The sequence below is a fragment of the Amblyomma americanum genome, chromosome 1, assembly GCF_052857255.1.
Source record: "Amblyomma americanum isolate KBUSLIRL-KWMA chromosome 1, ASM5285725v1, whole genome shotgun sequence".
NCBI lineage: Eukaryota > Metazoa > Arthropoda > Arachnida > Ixodida > Ixodidae > Amblyomma > Amblyomma americanum.
This window is the reverse complement of record NC_135497.1, coordinates 390,900,352-390,924,635: the sequence shown is the minus strand read 5'-3', so window position 1 is coordinate 390,924,635 and position 24,284 is coordinate 390,900,352. Positions and strand designations below refer to the sequence as shown.

The 24,284-nt window shown below is 44.8% G+C and overlaps 1 protein-coding gene across 1 annotated transcript in view; it reads left to right on the top strand.

Annotated features, from left to right (window-relative positions):
* Positions 1-24,284, top strand: part of LOC144115710 (uncharacterized protein C05D11.1-like) — a 75,546-nt gene that overhangs the window by 13,422 nt on the left and 37,840 nt on the right. Inside the window, exons 5-11 of the mRNA XM_077650182.1 lie at positions 1,774-1,896; positions 8,806-8,946; positions 13,051-13,161; positions 17,335-17,426; positions 19,398-19,500; positions 20,904-20,978; positions 21,116-21,226. Coding sequence (XP_077506308.1) covers positions 1,774-1,896; positions 8,806-8,946; positions 13,051-13,161; positions 17,335-17,426; positions 19,398-19,500; positions 20,904-20,978; positions 21,116-21,226 — 756 coding nt within the window. The remainder of the gene's footprint in view (positions 1-1,773; positions 1,897-8,805; positions 8,947-13,050; positions 13,162-17,334; positions 17,427-19,397; positions 19,501-20,903; positions 20,979-21,115; positions 21,227-24,284) is intronic.

The following is a 24,284-nucleotide window of genomic DNA, read 5'->3' as shown; positions in this document are numbered from 1 at the left end:
AACCCAAAACTATGCTTACTCAGCATCACGTAAACAAAATTTCATGCGCAGAATTGTATGCTGTCTGATTAGACGGCATAGCAATGTGCAACCTGTGATGTGGTCATGCAAAGTGAGTGACAATATGAAATTCATGAATTTGACACATGACACAAATAAAGAAAATTCAGGGGGCACTTTGTTGACCTAAAGTGCAGTGAGGCAAAAGCCTTTAGCGCGGTGTTGCTGCTTGTGTCGCTGATGTGTTGTGAAGATGTTGATTAAAGACTACAAAGAGCGTTTAGGAGGCATCCTTCCAGATCTGCGTACAGGAGGTGTCTGGCAAGATTGCCTGGAGAGCGCTCCTCTCAAACGATTGTGGCACCACTCAATGACGTCACACGCTCATCAGCCACACGGCTTTATCATTTTCTTTGCGATTCCACCAGACTTATCTCGATTGATTGCGGGCGGCTGCGCACAGCTTCCACTTTGGAGGATGCGTAAGCTTCCTCTTTAAGATTGGGATGCGACGCATGTCTCACATATCTGTGTGGACTGGCGCCATAAGAGAAGGAAAATGAAATTAAAATTGGTTTCAAGGAAAGGAAATGATGCCTGTCTCACATATCTACATGGAAATTGGTTTTGAAGGAAAGGAAATGACCGGTCTCACATATCTCAGTGGACACGGAACCACAGCTAAAGTGTGACAGATTTCGCGGACGGACAGAGGGACTGATGGATCCACAGTGAGCCATTAAAGGCTTTGGCCTTAACAACATGATGGGTCATCAGTAAAACCTGATTAATTAGGTCACTTAAGGGACCAAAAGAAATGCTCCAAAAGCCCGTGATGAGAGCACAGTTTTGACATGCTGAAAGAACCAAGGCAAATAGGTAGCGAGAGGAGTTTGCTTGGCATAGTAACGGCAAGACTACTTCTAAAAAAGAAAAAGAAATGACAAGCTATGCGCCAGAGCGCATCCTAAAGCAGTGCACAGCTGGATTCAGATGGCTGACAAATATGCGGCTGATAGCTCAGTTCAGAAACCGAAACTGCAGCCAGGCTATTTTTTGGCCTAGCAACAAGGGCCCACCTATTTTCATCATGCTTTCTGTTACACACACATCAGAGGCGTGTGAGCTACTATGCTCCTTGCAATAGGCAGGGTTTTACACAATCGCTTTTTTTGCCGGTGACACCTAGACTCTGCCTCCCTTCAGGACCCTGTGCAAAACTTTACAAGTGGGCTTTCCCACATTCACAGTTGACCAAAATAAGTCGGTGGAGCTCTTGCTAGAAGAGTTGTAAAGGTGACAAGACAAGTGCCATAGGTGCCGGTGTGAAGTATGAAACACATCATGAAAGGATATTTTAAAATGTGCACTTTCACGTTGATTGTTCGATGCGGGTGGTTAGCCATCTTGTTTTCATCAAGTGTGGTATGTAGGAAAGCCCACTTGCAGAATTTTGCATGAAGCTCAGAGAGTCTGAATATGGCTGGTTCACACTATAAACGACTGAGAAGAAAACGAAGAGGACGCCTTTGTACTATTTTTCTGACACTGTAAACTCGATCTTCAGATAATTTGCCCAATTACTATGGATTTTCCATGGTCAGATTGATTAAAGTTGGTGGCATTCGGTCACTGTCGGATATTCAAAACTTTTGAAATATTCATTCCTTGAATCGAGTATGAACCGAATACCAAACACATTCAGTTTGTAACCGAAATTCAGAATATTTGCATACCCCTAATGAAAACTGCTTGTGGTGTGTTAACCCACAGGTCAGAGCATACCACAAGAACTTCTACCGTCCTGAGAACCTCTGTGTGATCGTAGCTGGAAGCGTATCCCCAGCAGATGTGCTGAAGGCCCTGGAACCATTTGAGAGGAAGATTCTGTCAAAGGTGGGTTGTGAAGGAGACAGTGAATGAGAGAGTTCCTGACAAGTGCCTTGATATTTTTAGCAGCCTGTCGCTCTTGCACAAAGGTGTTGGTTTGACAAGCATAAGCGTTCCTATAGGCATAGGCAATGTCGTACAAAGGGCTTGAAAGATGTGGCCCATAAGCTGTGAACTTTGCTTGCAGTAAGTGTTTTTGAAGGTATGCCTGAAGGCACATGACCACAATTATACTTCTGTCCTTCCACCACTTTAGCAGTATGAGGAGCATGGATAAAGGCTTGTATATATGTGTGTGTTATTGTTCCTGTGCTGTGAGCACTGCCATTTATTGAATTGTGTAGCATCAACTAGTAACTAGTCCAGCTGCCTGATCTGGCAGAAAGTAGGCCTGAAATGATATATATTTCATGCTTGACTGGACAGCTTCCGCCTTCAAGAAAGAATCGTTTGAAGGTGGCAGACATGAAAAAGTACGCTGTGAAACCCACAGCTCTGTGTATGCAGGCGTGCATCATTAATATGGGCACTTTAATTCCCAAAAACTGTCGATGAAGCAAATTGCCTGTGATAACGAATTGTGAGAAAAAAAAATTTAGAATCATTTTATGATTAAAGTAGGCTTCTGTGCATACATGTCGGCAGTGAAGTGTAAACTAGACACAGTTCTTGGGATCTTAAAGGGAAGCTGAAGCACTTTTCGAAAAAAACGAGATCTCTACGTCATTTTATAGTTCTTGGTCCACTGAAACAGAATATCTCATTCAAAAACAGCGGAAATAAACGCAAAAAGCTGTTTTTTAGAAGAAAACCCGCCGCATCGCCTCAGGGCGCCGAGCGAACGCCGCTCTTGCCCGCGATTGGCCGGGACCGTCGTGACGTCATCCACGGGGATCTCCGGCCGGCACCAACGGCGTTGCTGCATAGCACGTTGCTTCAGCGGGCTTTTAAGGACTATGTTCTGGAAATTATGGATTATTCAAGCAGTGCTGAACAGTTTGGACTTTCACCCTGCATGTTCGAGCCATCAGCGGCTTCAGAAAACGGCGGAACCAACGACGCCGCGCAGTGCGCCGGCAGCGAATGTCAAGTCGCGTCATGTTCACGTGTTGGAAATCTCGACTTGATGGATGGGTGGATGACAGCTTTTATTTCCACCGGAAATGGAGACCCCTTACTACTCACCGCCCCCGGCACGCAGGCCTGGAGGGCGGGGGCCGGAGCCTCCGTGACTAGAGACTAACAAAGAGACTTCATCTTTTCGCGGCATCAGCCGCCAGGCGGATTGGCTTGGTTTCTGCCGAGTGGGTTCTTCGCTGCGCAGCAGGGCTTCCCAGCTTTCTCTGCTATCAATATCTTCGTCGACTCCGGGGTAGTCAGCGCATTCCCATATTCTTTGCTTCTGGGTAACCATGGAACCGCCAGACTGTCGGAATCTGGACGAGCGCGCGCAAAACTATTCCGAAATCATTGAGAACTACAGACTAAACAGAAAACTGGCGCCACCGCCTGATAAGAAGCTAATAGAGAAGCGACCGCATGCGGCGCCTGCAAGCCGGAAATTTCATTAACCCAGTATGGGCATTTCACGTCCTACCAGGGTAACACGCAAACCAAATCTCGACTGATAGGTATTTTTTGCGTAGGTGCATGCATGTGCATATGTTTTGTGTAGATGCAAGTGGCAGTAAAAAAAGTAAATTGCGCCGAAATGTTTCTGTGTACCGCTGCTGCATAAAAGCCTGGCCACCAAATTCTTGTAACGCCTGTAAACATGATCTAAATCAGATCACCGGCACGCTTACATGAGTCGCGCGAAGTAAAGCATTTGTTTGTTCATTTATTTATGGTTACTTGCCTAATTACCCCCGAAGGCCTTTTAGAACTACAAAAAAATGCAAAACTGCATGAGTTGGAGTGGGTGCACTGCTGTACTACAGCGCGAAGAGACGCGACCGGGAGGAAGCTCCCGTATGCGCTTTCCTTCTGTCGCATGTTCGGGCTACTGTTCAACCATGAAACTTTTGCACTTACCCCCGTGCGTTGTTTTTTTTTTTTTCAGGCTGAATACGCTTTTGAAAATAATTATGGCTGCGTTTCGAAGCTCGCAGTGCTGCTCATCAAAACTAGTGTGCTGCGAGATATAGTTGCTGCTGTTGCGTATCAAGATAACCGGCAGAATTTCTTGTAGGTGATATACATGTATGCGTACCGCGGCTCTACAACTTTGCAATTCTGACTCAAGGACAAATTAGCATAAATTCTGGCGCCATTGTCGATCGTCAGCCATGACCAAGCGCTCATGAATGCAAATGTTTGCTTTGCTCAAGTATACTAGGCCTACATAATCGGTTTTTTGTTCAGTTAGGTGCGGCTGCATGTGCTGCGCGCTGATGAAAGATTAAGAGAATTGCTTGTGCTGCCACGAGGTGCAAGCAATCAGGAAAAAGCAAAAAGGCACACACTGCGTAACGAGCTCAAAAAAGGTCAAGACTGTGTGCCTCAGTAAAGGATTGCTGGAAGTGGCTTTAGCTCACCATGGATGTGAACCAGCTGGAAAAGGCAAAGAGTTTACAAACAGGTAGGAAAGTAATATAACGCAAAGAGAAATATTGCTGCACATATTTTGTGCAGGCAGTTTCAGCATGCTGCGTACCACCAGATTGTGTGGTTAACGTGGAAGAGGCTGACGGAGAACAACCGACGGATTCTGCCAAGCTGTGGGCTGAGCGCTGTCCGAAAGAAGTACCATAGCAAAACTGGTTTATATACAGGCTTCAAGCATTACAGGGAACGCCCGAACGAGAGAAAGTGAACGGCACTGGCAGAAGATTACGTTGATCTGTGGTTCGCCAGAGCGTGGGCCGCAGCGAAGCAAGCGCAGCCGGCCGGCCGACTCTCCGTGAATGGCGTCACTTCCGCCAGTTCTCCCGCTCTGCCGTCCCCCCACCCGGCGCTTCCGGAAGCGACGAGGGCGTGCCAACGGCGGGTTTTTAAGAAGCGATTGCAACTCTGTTTGCGGATAGAATCGGGGAAAAATTTACACACATGATTTTCAAGGTCCTTTCTTCCCAACCACAGCGTTTCATGCGATTTGAAAACCGTTTCAGCTTCCCTTTAAGTGTGTTATCTTAGTAGCCGCTATCTTTAAAATGATGTGCAGTCTGGAGCATCTAGTGGTCCATTAGGCATGCGATGGCTCCTCATGTCGTGGTGATGCGTCTCCTGCCACGGTTTTCCACATCCCAAGAAATGCTATTACATATCTACACATGATTGGCTGTCATCGTAGCACAAGCTGTAGAGAACTTTTCCTTCCCAGCTATTCATGAAATATAACAAAGGGTGACTCGCATTGATTGGCCTCCTTGGTAATGTAAAGTACGAAACCGCAAAAAAAGAGGCAATCACTCAGGCATTTAGGCTTTTGCAATGCCTTTCACTGGTGCCCTGTACTCAAAATACAGGGAAATAAATATGCAGTTGGGGAAATTAAGGTTTGTTCTCATTGCTGTCCATATTAACATGACAAAAATAAGTGGGCCCCAATGGGTTCAGTGCATTTTCACCTGCCCATTGTCTAGACAGAGAGTTTTCATATTAACAAGGTATTAGGACGTAGAAAAAGTTTGGTCTTCAGGAAAACTGTCCATAACTCGAGTCGTCCATATTAACAGGGAACGATTGTGTATGTTCCCCTATTATCAGTGCCTTGTATGCAGTTTGTGCCTGGAGACTGTCATTTTCTTTGCTCCAAGGCAAATGCATTTTAGTTTCAAGAAAACTGGCTTCTGAAGAGGTAGGTTGAACAGAGGCTCACCTATTTTTATACTGCACTATGGGAAGTTTCTTTGTGCCAGTTTGTGTATTCTGTAGTTTGTCCCAAAATGTTTGTTCAGGGCAGTCAGCTGTGGATCACGCTGGCCGGTAAGGGAAGTAAGGTACAAATTCTCTATGGTCTGTGTGACACATCAGTCCACACCCATGCCATCTGCTTGCTTAAACAGAAAACTCGTAGCACTGTGTAAATGCATTGTTTTTAACCTGTGTAGGTCTAGCACCCTACGTAGAGAGAGGGCGGGTAGATGGTTTTTTGATAGCACAAAGTGAACAAGAAAGGGAAAAGCCTTGGGGTGCTTGGCAACGTTTCGACAAGGGGACCTGTCTTCACCCAGACAAAGTCCCCTTGTCGAAACATTGCCAAGCACCCCGAGGCTTTCCCCTCCCTTGTTCACTTTTTGTGCACTGTCCTACATGTAGGACACCGCTTTTTTACACAGTGACACGAAAAGTTAATTGTGTAAAAAGCTTGAGTCCACTAGCATAGGTTGAAGAGAGACTAAGCTATTTCTGTGCGAAAGTTGGGTGCATGCCTTCAGTTCAGTGCATTGTGTGCATACAGAAAGCTTCGCCACTCTTTGGACACAATTTTTTAGATTGGACCACATCAACTACCTTGTGATTCTTCAAGAAAAACAGATTTTTGCGCATTATTATAAGAAAACCACCTCGCACGATGAGAAATGTGATATTAAAGTCCACATCAAATATTTGTGAAGCTTTACCACACATAATAGGTAACGTATTTGCCTTGTGTTCTACATTGTAGGAGGGCTCAAAACTTTGTGCTTAGAAAAATATTTCCACCAAGAAATGAATGAACCTGAATTCTAAAACGAAGAGAGCATTTTATATTTAAAAAATGCAATTTTTTTCAAACTACTGAAGTTTTGGCATATATGAGTTAAGTTTGGCACAAGAAAGCTAATTGTGGCAGTCCTATAAGAATGCAGTAATCTCTTGGGGAACCGCAGCGGTGGCCAAGTGGTTGAGCATATGCCTCGCATGCGGGAGGTGCAGGGTTCGATCCCCAGTGCCGCCGGGTACCCACCGGTGATACAATGGGTACAAGCTTTACGCAGGCCTGGGGCTCAACTTATCGGGGGGAAAATGCTCAAAAAATGGGTCTTTGACCCCACCTTGAGCAGTCGAAAGACAGCTTGTGCCATGGCGCTGTTTGGCCAGAGATGCCCTTGCGCCATAAAAATCCATAATCATCACTAATCTCTTCGTGTTCACGAGCAACGAGCGTGTGCAGTGAATGAGAAGGTGAAGCATGGAGCACCATGGCAGCAGGACAACATTCAACTGTACTCCTTCTTGACATGCAAAATTATGACATGACTTGAGATCCAAACAAATTTCACTTGGTTTCACCATCGTTCATCTGTGTCTGCTCCTTCTTCGTCTCATCTTTTTACGCTGTTTTTTCTTCTAAGATGGGCAATATAGTGTGAAGAGGTTTGCAGCTAGCTGGCCAAAGCTTTGGAGCAGAGCTTAAGTGTAGCATCTTATCAGCTGCTTCCATGAGGCACCATATTCTGTGCCTGAAAGAAAAAAGGTTTGGTTTAACATCCGAAAGAGACTCAGGCTATGAGGGACATCGCACAGTACACGCTGTAGTTCATAGAATTATAGCATGTATTGTAGTTCGCTATGATAGGATGCATTCAGATGCAAAGTTCAACTTTGTTCAGTGACCATAGCTAGGATTACATGTAGCTGAACTTGAATGAAGGAATTTATTGGGCATTAAATTTGCTACAGAGAGCTGCACTGCTTTGTAACATGGCTTTGCCAACTGTGGCCTGCTGAATGCATGAAGGAGGTGTTGCATGCTCTGGAAGTCTGCGCGCTATGGTTGTGGCTGGTGCAACTGGCACTGAATCATGTTGTGCTAAATGCACATACTATCGGGGACAAAAGTTTGCGGGATGCGAGTTCTTGGAAAAAATGTTTATTGTAGCTCCGTCTCACTACCCAGTCGCCTGATATTCTGTGAAAGTATCAAAGACCTAAATGCTCTTTCCTCTGGTAACAATATCAGGCTACTGGATAGCAGTGGAGCTACAATATATGTTTTGTTTTTTAGCCCAATAGAAAAGTGCTTTCTGTTAGCGTTTTTGTTGCTGTGAAGTTTTACAGTTGATCCTGGCAGTATTGAACTTGAAGGTGGTTGGGAAATGGTCTGATAATTCTGTATATAAAAAAAATGGCAATATACTATAAGCTTCTTTATAATCTAGAAGCAAGAGAAAATTGCACCCACGCTAGTGATGTGCTTCTTGCATCGGCTCGCAGGGATGTGCCGCCTGCCGCCATGCTGGCAGCGAACAGTGCTTTGGAATTGGCTACAGGCTGTCATAAGATGTCTGATCCTGTTACCAGTGCACTATAATTAGAATAATCGCACATTAGAATTAGTGAACAGTTGGTTTGTGCAACGCCTGCAAGAGCGAAGCACACCAGGCGATGGTTGCCGCTAGGCTATACGTTGGCTTCACCGCATTTCAGTCAAGTGGCTTGGAAAATGGGTACAAGCGACCGAAGGTCACCCTCAAGCAGTGTGTTCCGTGTTCCACGTGTCTCTCTTCGTGTGTGTCCCAAAGTTCATGCTGGCCCAAATCATGGATTCATACCAACTGGCCCAGAAAAATGCCATTTTGCTCAAGCACACCTTATCACTCAGTTTCACAGCACTAGCGCTGTCAGCTGGTGCACCAGACCACATAGTCGACCCATTTCCGTGCAAGAAATGTGATCAATTAGCGCAGTTAGGAGAAGCGCCACCTGTGTGGGCACAGGGCACCATTTGATACATCGAATGATCGACGAAATTGGAGTTCAATATACTGCGAGACTTTCCGATACTTATACATAGGATTTTCAAGGGGATAATTTTTCTGTTCGATATAAGCCTCAATTGGAAGTATCCGGGTTCGATTTCACTTGTCCTGCCTTTATTTGGGTCATGGTGACCATGTGACATCTGTACTGACTACAGACATCGGCAGTGTCTGCTGTCGTATTTCTTTCTGCATTTGTTGCAAGTGGCGATTCATTTCATGGTTGCAGGGCCCAAGGAAGCCATTCTCTCGGCCATGGCAGAAGGCAGTGCCACCAATCAGTGGTTCTTTGGAGACTGTGGTGCTCTACCCGTGTGATGAGAATGACCATGGCCTGGTGTACTTGGCTTTTAGAGGACCTCCACTTAAGGTAAGTTGAAAGGACTTGGTCGTAGTCAAACCTTGTTACAACGAACACGGATGTTACGAATTATTGGCTATATCGAACTGTTCTTAAAAATTTTTAACCCATGCATTTTTTACTTTATATATCGAACGCAGTTTTCCGTAAAACAGATATATCACACTGCCAAGCGCCAAGCTGTGCCTGCTCGGTTGGCAGGCGGCAGGCTTTGCCTCACTACATGGGTGACTGTTCGTGGAGTGGCTAGCGTTTGCTGCACGGTACCCGCTTTATCTCGCAATTGTCAACAGTGCCGCAGAAGATATTGCCGCGAGAAGAGCTGGTAGCCAGGTGGTCGGCACTCGTCTGCGCCTCTCACAGCCGTCGATAGTGCCCCGAGCCAACGACATGGTCGGTTGTTGTAGCTTTCTAGCAGCTATCCTCTGCTCACATTGGCTGTCACAGAGTGGAGGTAGTGAAAATGGCGAGACCTTTTGTTTTAACGTCGGAATTTTTACGCTACACCGCTGTAATGTGAGGAAGTCACCTTAGCTGGCACTTGACCTGCCGCTGCCACGTGCTGCAATGCTGTGCGGCGAAGCGAACCCAACTAGCGTTTGCCGCTCTGCTTCTTGCGGCCTCCGCAATCGCCGCGAGTGGCTCCAAAACGGTGCTAGAACTATAGGAGAAGTCTTTCCCAGCTGCCGCTTTTTTGCTGACTATATTTAGCTTCTCCATCGCGAGTTCTTGGCGAAATTTTATATTACGAATTTTGGCTATATTGAACTATTTTATGATTCTTTACCAGTTCTCTGTAACGAGGTTCCACTGCAGTGTGTTTTGTGGCCAGTAGCAACATTGCAGACAATAAAAGATTGTAGCAGAGAGACACCATAAAATCTAGAGGTCAGGAATATTCTGAAGGGCTCTGCACACTCTGTGGCAGTTGCGCAGTGCAGATTTATCTACAGTATGTAAACCTTGCGCAAGGCCTTTAACCTGCACTAAAATGAAGACTGCACTCGATCCTGCCTTCAATGCTTGCATGCGGCCAGCTGTGCTAGTGGCAAACCAAACTGCCAGCAGTCCTGTAGTTTCGGATTCCTGTGTGACACTCCCTCCGAAGGTTACTGGAAGTTTGTTCTCACGCTGTCTACCACGCATCAGAAAAAGTGACCGCCAACGTGAGCAAGCCACGTGAACAGCACGCAGCTCAAATTGTCATAGCGGAACCATTTGCACCTGCATATAGGTTGACCCGGTCCCCACCTGGCCGTTTTTGGAAAAAAACTTCAAATCATACACTGCAATATCCGGTAACCTTTTGCGACCCTAGGCCCACTCAGCTAAACATTTTCTTAGCATTCACTAGAGTGCCATTTCTGAATGTCAGCTCTTTAATCTGACCAATTAAAGGGCTTTCAGGATAGCTGAATTTACGTTTGACTTTTAGCTTCCCAACTTAGCATCTTTTATTTTTATCACCAGGACTTTTGTCTGTGAATTACTGCGTCTTGTGTACAGATAGCTAATTGGTGAACGTCTGTTGCTTTTAATTTTTAGGTATAATGTGCTCATTGTAAGGGAACTTCTTACCAAAAAAGAACTCCACAAGGAATGGTGTGGCATTGCGAATATATTTGAATGTAGGTGCAATCATTGACAACCTCAACTCTGTGGGGACCCATTGAGCACCAGTGAAGGTGACTGTGGAGCCAAATGGTGCTGTAGTAGAGTCACAGTAGAGCCCACATAATAACGGCCCCACTTAAGACGAACTTTTGCTTATGACGAATGAGACCTGCGCGACCATCAAAATGTACATTATTTCAATGGAACAAAATCAAACTTATAACGAACGTCATTAAGCCCTGCTGATCGGTTACAGCGAACGGACAGCGTAAACCCGGCGCCGCGATGCGAGATAGCCTGCCTCCGACCCCTTTGTGTGCCCGGCGCGCGTTACGTTTTCCCGAGCCGCATCGCAGGCAAACTGCATGCCAAGTTTCGTGCCCCTCTCAAGCGAGCTACCCTTTCCCCACCAACACGCTGCCAGCAAGTGTTGGTGTGTGCGGCGTGCGCCCATATGGTGCGCCTTCCAAGATTGCCCTCCTGCCCCTCCTCTCAACTCCGCTCCCCTCTCCTCACTCTCTTGCAAATCCGTGCGTGGCCTCCGCATGGAGGGTCATGACAGTGGTTGGAATTATTTTATTTCTGCCAATGACGACGCCGACACCGCGGAACCGTGCACAGACGAGGGCATTGTTTCTGAAGTGCGGGACGAGTGTGACGCGGGGGAATCAGATGAGGATGAAACTTCGGAGCCAGCACTCCTAAGCGCGCCTGTAGCAATGGGCTACATAGAAAGCCTCAGACAACTTGTCTATGCCAAGGGCCTCGGCGAAGAGCACACTTCTGCTTTAAATATACTGGAAACCGCCCGTCCGTCACGGACTTTTCACAAAGAAAAACTTTTTTGCTTGGTAAGCAACTGTCTTTAAAGCTGTGGTCCACTTACTACGGTTTTCGGGATGTAATGAACGGACGCCGCTTGGCGCTCATGTTCGTGATAAGCGGGCTCGACTGTATTACAATGAACAAGAGGGGCAGATAGTTGTAGCCATTGGTAGAGCTTATTATACAGACATGTGATAAAAAAAATTATCCAAGAATTATTGTCCCGGCTCCTTTCATCAATTCATCCATGCATTGTGCCACTACATTGATACATTGGACTTTTTAAAAATTGCTCTTGATGTATACGCGTTCCCAAATAGGCAAGATCCAATTCATAAGCTTGGCTTGAATTAGTGCACACAGCTCCATTGATTCTAGCGATCTGGCCAAAAGAAGTAGGTGGTTTCAATGTAGACCAAGAGATTCAACTCACCAAATGGTCTGTGAAGCCCCATTTGAGTGCCAGTGCTCTACCTTGTAAAACTTTGTTGATAGACAGTTGAATTACATAGAATCTCGAGGATACAATCATGGCTAATGCGAATTCCAGGGCGATCCTCATTCGTAAAATTTTATGGCCAGAGTGCGTTGTATACAGTGTGTAGAATTTTGGGTGTTCTAAGCGCACTCTTGCATTGTTACGGATGATACATGCACACGACCCACAACCGCACCCTTGAGCACCAAGGGTACATTCACAACTACGAGTCAAACTGATTTTGAGGAAATGAAAGGCGCAGTGACTGTCTCGCGTCTCGGCGGGCACCTCAGCCATGTTGTGGGGGGAAGGGATGAGGGTAGGCGTGAAGGAAGAGAAAAAGAGGTGCCTTAGTGGAGGGCTCTAGAATAATTTCGATCACCTGGGAATCTTAACAGCACTGACATCACTCAGCACATAGGTACCTTTTTGCGTTTCACATCCATTAAAACTTGGCACTGTGGTCAGGATTTAACCCGGTCCTCCATCTCCCGAGTGCTCTAACCACTGATCCACCGCGGCTGGTTTGCGGACATCGCTCGACCAATTTTGGTCAATACGTTGTAGTTCCAGAGCCCTAGGAAAGCCGAGAGGAACTGTAACGAATCAGCTAAAATAAGTCACACATTGTCTGCAACTCGTGAGTGTGAACGCGCCAGGCACTTTTCGCACATCACCGATGCAAGATAGCCAGTTGTGTGGTACACCCGGTGAGCAGCGAGTAGTGGCATGCAGCCCGCACATTGCTGACGCCGAGATCGCTATTTGCATGGTGCCCACTGTGAACGGTGAGTGATGGCATTCGGCCGTAAATCAATCTCATCAGCCGCAAACAGGTCTGTGTGAGTACATTTAACATGTTTCTGCATACAGGTTTTATTCATTTCTGGGGGTAGTAATTTGAGCTCATATGAATATATTTTGCGGCCCGGTGAGATTTGTATCATCGAGATTCGACTGTAATAGGCTTCTGGTAATGTGTTGTATCTTAATGCTTCTTTTAAGTCCATTCTTCAATGTATTGAACAGCTACTAAAATATTGCATGTTGAACGGTGGAAATTTGTCATGCTCTTTCTTGGTGTTTCGTACATCGAGTACCTGTGAAACAACCCTAGCTGTTTTTGTTGTTGCTTGGGTAGCCTGTTTTTAAACAGTGTGAAAGGCGAACAAAGGCATTATTTTCAAACCTTGCAGGCTTGGGAAGACATTGCAGCACTGTTAGTAATGCAAGACTACCTCACAGACACGTCAGTCTCTCCTCTACAGAAGTTGTTTGTTGAGACGGACGACCCATTCTGTAGCATGGTATGTGCCACAGCTTGACATTTGCTTTGATGATAATGTTCTTTTTTTTTTTTCAAAGTGCAATTTACATCCACTTTAGTCATCAATGTTTGCATCAGGCCCACACAGTCAGTAAAGTACAGTCAGCTCTCGATATTTCGATCTCACAGCACAATAGGCTTGTTGAGAATTCAAATGAGGTCTTTTAATGCACCTGATGTCGATTGGACTTAAGTGTTGGGGCAAGTAAACCGAAAGTTCAAATTAGCGAGAGTTCACTGTAGTGCTGCTGGAGCGTAAAACAGCTGACCTTTGTAGAATGGTGAATAAAGGTATTAGCACAAGTGACTGACATGTGGTGGGAGAAAAAAAATTCTTCCTTCCGCTGATCTGTGACTTGTGCTCATCTTGTTTTACTTGCTGATGTACGTATGCTTACGGTGTTGCTGGAGCAATCACAAGCTCTAAGGATAAGTTGGCTGCATTCCTTAAAGGGGCAGAACGCTGAATTTTAAACACGCAATTTTTTTTCGGTCCAACGGAAAGCTTACTGTCTAAGGTGCTTGATTGCACAACAGTTTTATTAGAGACTGTAGACGATTTTTACCGATGATTTATCAGTGCTTGCCCCCCGTTTTTATGTAGGCCAATACTGGAAACCATAATCAGTGCAAGCGAAGGCAATTGCACGTTTACAGAAGTGATAGTATATCAAAGACTAATATAAATCTCACCCCTCAGACAGTAATTAGACATTTTTAATACGGAGTAGCATCCATTTCAACTTCCACACCCAAAGCTGTTATGGCACAGTGACTAGACTGCGTCGACAGAATTTTTAATGGACTGTGGTTTGCCGCTTCATCCTAGAAATGCAAGACGTAATGGTGCCTTCTAGTGACGAAAACTAAAACCACATCTTTGGCAATGCGAAGACTGCGTTGCTTTTCATTGAAGGGCGCACTGCAGAGAGTGTGAACTTTAATAACATATGAGGAGCACTCATGAAAGAAAAAAACACTGTGCATTTGAGACAAATCAGTGATGTTTTACCAAGATATGGTGAGCTGCACTAATAATAGCGAGCTTGACCACAAGATGGCACTTCAGTTTCCTTTATGCACTTTTCAATGCCAAATTATAAATCCTCGTTCTATATACACTTTTAGTTTGGCATTGAAAATCGCGTAAAACTATCTAGGGGATGATATTTATATTAGTCTTTAGTACATCACTTCTGCCAGCGTGCAGTTGCCACCGTTTTCACTGATTATGGTTTCTGCTATCGGGCTACATAAAAACGGGCGCATGCACTGATCGAAAAATTCTTGGTAAAAATCATCTACAGCATTTCTAACAAAACTGTTGCGGAATCGAGCACCTGACAGCAAGCTTTCCTTTTGTGCCGAAAAAAATTTGGTGCTTAAAACTCAGTGTTCTGTCCCTTTAAAATGATCCTTTTGGTTTGTCATTCTCAATCTTCTTTGCGTGCTTCACAATGCAGTTTTACAGGAAGCATAAGTAATTCTTTGAAAGTGAAGGTAACACTGTAAGGAAGACCACAGGGTGAAAGGTTCTTTGTCATGCCGTCTTTTCACCCTGTGGTCTGCCTTACAGTGCTACCTTCACTTTCAAAGAATGAGTCACCAGCTAGCCCAGCACCAAGTTTTTATGAAACATAATTAATTAGTTTGGGTCGTAGAGCTTGATTGATATGGATCCACTTGCAGGTGGCTTGAAACGCATTTTTTTTGGTCAAACCTCAGCGGTGCTTAGAGAAATGTATGGCAGCAGCCTAATAATGCCACCCAAAAGGATTTTTCCAAAGTGGCAGATAATGGGGAGGGCCTGTTCAGTGTGGAATATTTCTTCTCCTTCTTACCCGCATTTGTGCCTCTGTCAAAGCCTTGTGTGGTAAGCCACAAATAATTTGTCCTTTTTTTCTTTCTTGAGTAGCCATTGCTATGCCAGCCACCCTCTTCATTCACTGTTGTGTTCAATTTGTTAGCTGTTTAGGCTACATGAGGCAGTTCGCTAATGAGGTTGTGGCAAAGTTATTGTCTCCTGCCAAATTTGCTTACTCTTGCGATCAGTGAGTTAGTTGGTGCTGTTTTGAAGCATAACTGCCCCCATAAAGTTTTTCAATATAACCATCATAGAGTGGCACATTTGCTGATCATCTGTGCTTTCCACAGACGTAGCAATGGGCAAGATCAGGCAAGTTGATCTTTTTATAAGGTCACCAAGTTTACACCAGTTTATAGGATGGAATGGACCACAAGAGACGAGTGCTAACTTTCAACTACAGTTAAACTTGGATGTAATAAACCTCTGTGCAGTGAATTCCTCAATATTGCGAAGTTTCTCAATTCCCTAAAGCCACCTTCATGCATGCATACCATATAGTATACTCGTGTAAAGGTCCTTACAGGGAACCGGCATTTTTTTGTAAAATTTTTCTGACTACAGCGGAACCCCAATGACGCATCCCTCAGTTTTGCTGCAACATGCATTTTTATAATAAATTAGTGCAGCCCTGGCGAATCCTTCAAATACTACATATTGCATTGCATTACCCACGGTTGTCAGTGTAAGGTGGCCTTAACCTGGTCTCTCTTTCTCCACACTCCACTGTCAAGTTTATTGTGTGATAATAAACTGGTAACCAGGTTAGGCCTTTTATGATTAACTATGACTAGATTCAAAGCATTTTCGCTGCAGCTTCGATGCGAATCACGCTGGGCCTAGCAACATTGGGCAGACAGCACACTACTAGTACTATGGCGCGTATTCCACCAACGCCCAAGCTTGGCAGGCAGTGCATCACCACAAGGAAACACGCCACTAACTTCGGTGCACACCATTCTAACATGTGCGCCGAATAACTTTTTGTCCTATCTGGCTTGAATGCCGAGCACACAAGACGATGAGTTTGCAGAGCTGAGGCACCGTGCGTTTGAGGTTCCAGGCAGAGTCGATCTGGCGCATAGGATGACGCATCCGTGGTCATACCGAGTGCCGCAGGCAGTTATCGTTTTTTAGATACCAGCAGAATGTACTATGCAGGAAAAATTATGCACACATGAAACAGTTATTCTGGCTGGTTTTTTTTGTCGAATTACCAGCTGTTAAATAGGGGGTGCGACCCTTACACGGGTATATACGGTATTTGTGGACTCCATGTAATGAAGGTGTCGCAGCGGTCGACTGTGCTATACCGAACTCGGCACCCTGACTATCCATTACCTAGTGCTATATTACTTGAAATTTGGCTGAATCATGGGAAAGTTTCACGACAGCAAAACACAAACCGCCATGAGAGGGACGTCTATGGTTGCTATGAACAAATGTAGTTGACACGATGGGCCGTGCACCAGTACGATCGGTGCCTCTTTGTGGAAAACACAGCAGTCTCCACAGGTTTCGCTTGTATAGTGTCGCGCCAAGTGGCACTGCAACAATTTGTGTCCAAAAGCAGCACAAAACAGGACATAGCAGAGTACACATGAGACAAGCAGTGCATGCCCATCACCGCCGTTTGGTTGCTCTAGTGATTCAGGCACAGACAGTAGATGCACAGTGGGAGTAGGGACGTTGCAGGAAGAATCGGCCTATTGCGGATGGGTAGACGTAAATATTTTTTTTTTTTTTTTTTGCAGGAGTCGAGCATGCTGAGAGGTGCGGGTGCTTCAGACTCCCCCACCTCCCCCTTTCCCCTCCCTGTGTGTAGCGGCGTCATGCGATACGCGGTGGAGACTGCGGCAGCTGCTGCTGCTCTAAACACGATCGCAAAATGTCTCTACATGTTTACTGCTTCGAGGGAATTTACTGTGAACGTGTTTGCTATGCCATTTTGTCTACATTTATTTTTTATTTTAGTTTTCATTCAGTAGTCTTTTTTAGTTAGTACACAAAAACTGGATTTAATGGAAACCTGCATGTGGCAAAAAATTGTGGACTTTCCTCGATTTCATTATATCCAAATTTAACTAATGTTTATTGCAAAACACTTTAGACAGAAAATTATTCTTTTTTTGGGGTTGTGCAGAAACAAAACTGTGCACACCCTGCAAGCAGGCAGTTATGTGACAGTACTAAGTGATGCTGCTTATTTTTGTGTTAGGTAACATTTTTGTGGAAATCGTCCAGCATGGCCTCAGGGTTTGCAGTCATGCCTCTTCCTTTTTCTTTCAGGTAAAGGCAAGCTTCATTGAGAACAAAGAAAGCTGTTTTTATTTTGGTTTTGAGAATGTGGCCAGACTAAAACTCAGGATGATAAAGACTGCGTAAGTGTTGTTGCTTTATCTTAAAGGGAGTGAAAACTAACCAAAACGTGCTGTGACTCATGGGGTTATGGTGAAAATTAAAACATCTTGCCCCATATTGACAGAACCTGGTATTTTGATACCAGTGAAATGAGAATTTGTAATTTCAGTTTGGCTCTGAAAAAATCTTGTGAATCAAGCTGTAGTGACGTTCTGAAGTGAATTTTGGTATTTTTGATCTGTCTTGCCATGCAACCCACGTCGTAGTAAATTGTAATTTATATGTTATTAAATGAATAGTGCTTAGTATTTTGTTTTCTTATGCTTTGTGGTCTCTTCATTTAATGCAAACTAAAAATGTAAAGGTTGGCAAGCAGCGCTTCATTATATCACCAATTACTCATTAGCGTCCATTTGAGCGCAGCCATGTGGCTGCAAAAGAAAGCTATACAGCTTTTGGCGCAGCTTCACAGTTGAAGAAAAAGCTTCAACTGTGATGTTCTGTGAAGTAGCTTCACAATTTGACTGTCTTTTGGTTGTTTCTAAGACATTAGGCGGTCCATTCGGATGAAACTACCCACGGTCCACTAAAATTGTCAACAAATATATGCCGTAACAGTTTAATTTAACTGGAAAACACTCTTACTACTGTGTAGTAGTTTAGGCCAGAATTAGTTTGTGGCTCCTTAGTTTCACTGGTGTGCAGTTGCTTTCATGCTCACTTATCATGGTTTACAGCCTTGGAAGGCACAAAAACAAACGCACCGCTCTCCATATAAATGTGCAGCATTTCTGACGAAGCTGTGGTGTCTTGCACCTTGGACACTTAAGGTTTCTGTTGCAGCAAAGGATTTTGGGTGCTTTAATTCAAAGCGATCCCTTTAATACTGGGAAGACTGTGCAACTGAAATTTTACCTAGGCACTTTCAAGATAATAAGCAAGGCTTAATATGGACACCTTACAAGGGGAGCCAGGCATACATCTATGCTTCATATTTTAGTTGGGTCTAAAATTGCTGGCAACACACACTTGTGTTGCCAACTTTCATCTTCTAATGTGCAGTTGATGCCTTTGATGGCACTAATGGCATAGGTGGATAGCTTTGATGTGCCTTTACTGACACTGCGTTTAAAATTTTGAGGGGCTTCATTGCCTCCATTTCAGACTGCGTTCCTAAACCTAAAGATGTAGATGTAATGTTGGTGGCTAGCATTGCAAGCCCATGGATTGAGAAGTGGTGCCTTTCTGCTTCCGTACTCTGTTTCTCTGCGGAAGGAGCTTCTTTTCTTACTTTGTAGTGAGGCAAGGAAAGGCACTGATGTCTTTACTCTCAAATGAAATAGTTTCAAGCTGTTAGCTTATCAGTGGAATGCCTGTCAAAAGCAGATTTAAGTTGGTTGTTTAACAGCAGAGCCTCTTACATAACAAGCTGTCCACAGGATAAGAAGGCACATGATTCATACCATCACAGATGTTATCTTGCACAGTGAAATGGACAGAAGTTTACAGGATGCAGGTTTTCAGAAAAAAAGTTATAATTTCTGTTGCCTTGCTACAAGGTCAGCTTGTATTCATTTAAGCAGATGGATCATGCATGCCCGCTTATGCTTCCAGGCTTTTCAGTGGACTAGTTTGCCTGTCTAATTTTTTTCAGTAAACCCGCATCCCATAAAATTTTGTGCTTTACTATGCAAGAGGTACCGAAGCATCAAACTGGGCTGCTGTTAGGCTAAACTGGAGTCGAACTAATGAGCAGGAAGTTATTTTCAACCTAAAAAATGAGCTTGGAACTAAAGGACAGGCGCTTTTGTTGAACTGAAGTTAATATGTATTCAAAAAATAACTTGGCTGTACCTTGCTTTTTATGAGGCTCTTTCCTTCACCAATGAAATGCACTTTTTTTTTCCGGGGTATACCTTTTAATGGGTGCTTTGATTAAAGTTGAAATAAATGTCCGTGTCATCACGTTTACAATTTGGCCTCTGTTTTAGGTTGATGAAGGCAGTGACAGACATTGTAAATGGTACCGTGGCTCTGGACATGGAGAGAATGACTGTTGTGATTCAAAGGCGGCGCCTTCGGATACTGAATCAGGTGTTGTAAACATACAGCTGTGGTAAACTTCACATTTGGTAGATCCTTAGCAAAACTTCGTGTTCACCTCACCTCCACAGCAAAAACCCTTTTACCATGGCAGCATGACCTGTCCTTAGAGCAAAAGTTAGGTGCAGCGCTGGAGACTTCTGTCACAGGCTTCATGCTCGTGTGGTCTCTGCTCGTAACTTGCTAATGGGCTGCATGGTGGAGCTGCTCTTCACCCCTCTCCTGTGGCTGCAGCACACAGCAGAAGCACATGGAATGGACTGAAAGTTTCCAGTCTTGTGCCTAATTTCTGCCCCAAGGATAGGCCACACGACCATGGTGTAAGGACTTCCACAGTGCAGGGTTAGTAGACTTTTTACCTAGGTAGTTTGGGTCATTGGGTCAAGAGTTGCTGCATGGGATGATGTCTTATGAACTGTGCAAGTCAGTGTATTTTGTTTTCTGCTTCTCTCTGCCTTGTCTGCTTTTGAAGTGAAGGACAGTGTGTGGGATAAACAACTAAAACGTTGCCTTTTATGCCCCTATCATGCCACAGTATTGTAGATGCAGCAGTGCCTGGAGGGACCACTTTTCCCTAGGCGAAAGACTCGTTACTTTCCAGTTCTCGGCATGGAATATGTCGTTTTCCAGCATTGAAAACTGTGCACTGGTGGGCTCTGCCTCACAAAATGCGTGAAAGGGCACGAGAATGGGAAGCTGCGCAATGTTAGCTGCTCAGCCGGCTGCAGTGAAGGGGCTGTTTGTGAAATGTTTTGAGTGAACTGGCTTGCTGGAAAATGCATGGTTGCATGCCCAATCCCTGTTGGGGATGCACAGTGCAGACAGCAAAACACTCTGTCTGAAATGGTGCAAGCACAGCGAAGAAATAGGACAGCGCAAATACTGACCACTGCGCTGTCTTCTTTTTATCCTGTGTTCGGGCTCTTTCAAGTCGTGAGATGACTGACCACCCAGTTCAAATTCATATACCTGAAAGAAGTGTAGTTTATCAGGTTGGCTCATTTCACTTAACGTGTAAAAAATGAACATGATGGCCAAAAATTGGCATGTGCAGTGACAAGATAGTGATCTTGGGAAAACAAGGCGTTGACTTTAGCCGTAGGCTACAAATGAATACAAAGTAGGCGGGAAGTATGAGCAGAAAATAACATATTAATGATGGTGGTGAATGGCTACAAATGAATACAAGGTAGGCGTGAAGTATAAGCAGAAGATAACGTATAAATCATGGTGGTGACAGTAACAGAGCAGATTGTGATGAGTGGTTGCAAAAAGCATCAGTGAACAATTTGTATGCAAAACTATGCATGGTTACGCTGTGGCGGTTTATGTAGTGCCTCATCATTATTGCATGCACTTAAGCATAATAATTAAGTAGATGCCTGGATTCGCAGGTTGAATCCTCACCTCACGAGAGCGTTGCGAATTCTGTCATCATGGACTTCCTGTACGGAGACACCATTGAAGATGTAAGTTGCCTTTGTGAATGTTCAAAATATGCATCTTTGTGTTCATATGTGAAATAGAATCACAGAATTGCCATCCTGCTAAATGTTCGTCTTTTTACTGCTGCTGTGGAATTGCCGTAAACTGTTTGTGATTGCAGCTACGCAACAGGGTAAACCAGATCCCCGTATTCATGGGCCTGCTGAAGCGGGACAAGCAATTTTGGCTGCAACTTCTGAAGAAATACATAGTTGACAACAAGGCCATATGTGTGAGTCTATTGGCTTCTTTCTTTTCTGCGCTGACCCTGACATGAGGCGTTGTGGCTGTGTGTCAGATCTTGGTGCCGTGGCAGGTGCTTGGCAAAGCTAGCTGCAGGTATTGATTTTACACTGGAGCTTTGCTTTATGTACATAGCACGGCAACATGAAAAGAAGGATAGCAAGAGTCAGTGCTTGGCACTGTGCTGTCCATCGTACAGCATTCTCATTTTACCTGCCGCGGTACTTAATTTTCCTGATTTCGTTGTACATATCCAGAAGTCCATGCTTAGTCTGGAGGCCTTTTCTCAACACTTTCTTGGTGGTTTCAATCTGCTTTACAAGCCACCTATGCCACACATCGCAATCTAGTATAAACGCTTCAGAAGCAGTAGGGCACTTTTGAAAGGCAATGTTTCAGGTTGTTCCATGTACACATTGCTTCGTAGTCCTGAAGCTGTGATGCAGGCATGCTGCAAATCTCACTTCACAAACTGATACCCACCTGAAACAGCTTTGCACTTGACTTCACACTTTTTTTCAGCACCTGCTACCAACACAAACATGAACACCTCTGCCCCAGTAAATTTCCTGTGCTCATTGTTTCATTTGACTCCCTGCCACCTCCTACTGCATTTTTTTTTCGCTTGGTATTCACTTACATGTCCCGACAGGCCACTGCTTATCAGCTCTGTGCATTGAATATCCTGCCCATGTCCATTTTCCTTTAGTTCTGCCTAAAATTTCCCCAACTCGCTTCTGATTCCCAATCTAGTCCGCTTTCTTTGTCGCTTAAAGGAATCTTGAAACGTTATGCGCTGAGGTTAGGAAAGGCACACACGCGATCAGTATTCCATTACTCTTCACTGCACTGGAAAAAATGTTTAAGCTAGCTTCATTAAGACCGAAGATATCGGCGATGGAAAATGATGTTCCTTCTCTCCCCCCTCAACTCACACAAATAATAAACTGGTCGTGACTGCACCCCGCCACTGCCCATCCCACCCACATCACTTGTGCATGCCCGATGAGAAGGCTTACCCAGATCACCTACCCTATGTCAGGGGTGTAGGGGCAGTTAAGAATGCGTGTTGAGGTGTCGCCCTAATCATTTGCAAGCAGCAATTTTTAATAATTATTCGTAAATTATAGGGTTCACACAAAGCTTCTAAAATTTCACTCGAATACAGTGAAAGCTCGTTAATTCGAAATTTTGGATAATTCGAAATAGTCATCGTGGTCCGGTCCGCAGTGCATAGAAGTCTATGCGCGTAACAGCTCGTTAATTCACTCAAAAATTGGCGCCGCCACCCATAATTCGAACTGCGCGCCGCTGTTGAAAACCATCGTTGGAAGCTTTCACGGCAGAACGATAGATGGCACAACCATCGGGGCGCCGCTAGGGTGCTGGAACAAGTACTAACCAGTCATTCCTGCCGCGACTGCTTCGAGGAACGACGTTTTAGTGTTTTAGCCCTCGTTTTGCACGCCGCTTGCTGTGAGCTTGTGTCCGCGAGATGTGGTCGCGTGGGAAATACTGCGCCAAGACGGTGAAGGAGAAAGTGGTGATTTTACGCGAGGTGGACGAACGGAAGGCCAGCAAAGTGGAGATCGCGAAATAGGAAGGCCATCGAGGATGCCTACGAAGCCGAAGATTTCGCCAGCAACAGAAAAAGGCTCCGATTAGCCAAGTATCCGGAAATTGAGACCGCTGTGATCACGTGGGTGAAGGAAATGAGAAGCGCAGACATTCCACTGAGCGGCCCAATTATCATGGCGAAGGCGGCCGATTTCGCCCTGCTCATGAATGCGGAAGATTTTGTTGCCTCCGAAGGATGGTTTCACCGCTTTCGAGACAGACATAATCTTGTCTTCCGGGTGTTGTCCGGAGAAGCCAAAGAAGTGGACGCAAAAACGACGACGAGGAGCAACAGCCCGTGCGTCCGTCCGCGGCAGAAGTTATGGGAGCGCTGAATGTCACGCGCCTTTTCTTCAGCTTTGAAGAGGGGGAAGAAGACTCCCTGCGTCGCATTCGCGTGCTAGAAGACCGAGTGACTACGGTAGCCCTCAGAGAGAAGAAGCAGAAGATGATAACAGATTGTTTTGCTAAATAAATTTTTTTCGTGCCCTCCGGGCATCAAACGCGTCCATTTTTGCTCACTTTCATTAGTTCGAATTTTGGTTAATTTGAACTGGCCTGGCGGCCCCGTGGAATTCGAATTAACGAGCTTTTACTGTACTCACAAAGACCATGTTTACAGATCTGTTTGCTTTAGATTATGGCCATCAAAATTATATCAGTTTTTTTAATGTTATGCTTATTGTTTCCTATTCATTGTTTGGTTTATTGCCCTTTCTCCCACTTCTAGCCTTTTTGTTAGCTTTAAAGTGTCAAGATGCATTGGTTATTTACTTTTCTTTTCAGGGATATATATCGACAAGCTGCTGCTCATGATTTGAAAATGCTATGATCCATTCTTATTTTTTAAATTTTACTCTGTATCTTGCAAGACTACTTCACCTTGATGGGTGCACTCCTCAGCCACTTTCAGGACCTTATTACCTGCCCTGATTTGTTGCCCTTTTGGCGATCTGTTCCCAGTTGCTTTCATCTTTGGCGCTAACCGTTGCTCATTGCACATGCTCTGTCATGCTCTGAAATTCAGTTTTTGACTGAAACCATCTGGTCGGTAATATTCATGGCAGAAAAATGCCAAGCGCCTTCCAGACATTGAAAAGACTTTTTGGCCCCGCTATGGGGCCCTCGTTCACAATGAAGGAATGGAAGGGGAGGTTGAATATGCATACATTTAGGATATGACATAAGCAGTAGGGGTATAATTGAGGGTAGATTGCCTTCGCTGCAATTAAGCATGTGCACCATCATCTGAATATGACGAGATTACAGGTAAAGCCTCGTTGTCCTTGTTGTTTTCTTTTCCCGTTATCTTTGCGCCATCTCAGTCATTGTAATGATGCAAGACGAGGAGGCTGCATGTTCCGCAAGCACGTTTGTTGCCACGTGCAGCTTGTCAGTACCATTGTTGTGATGCTTCAGTCTTTTTCCAA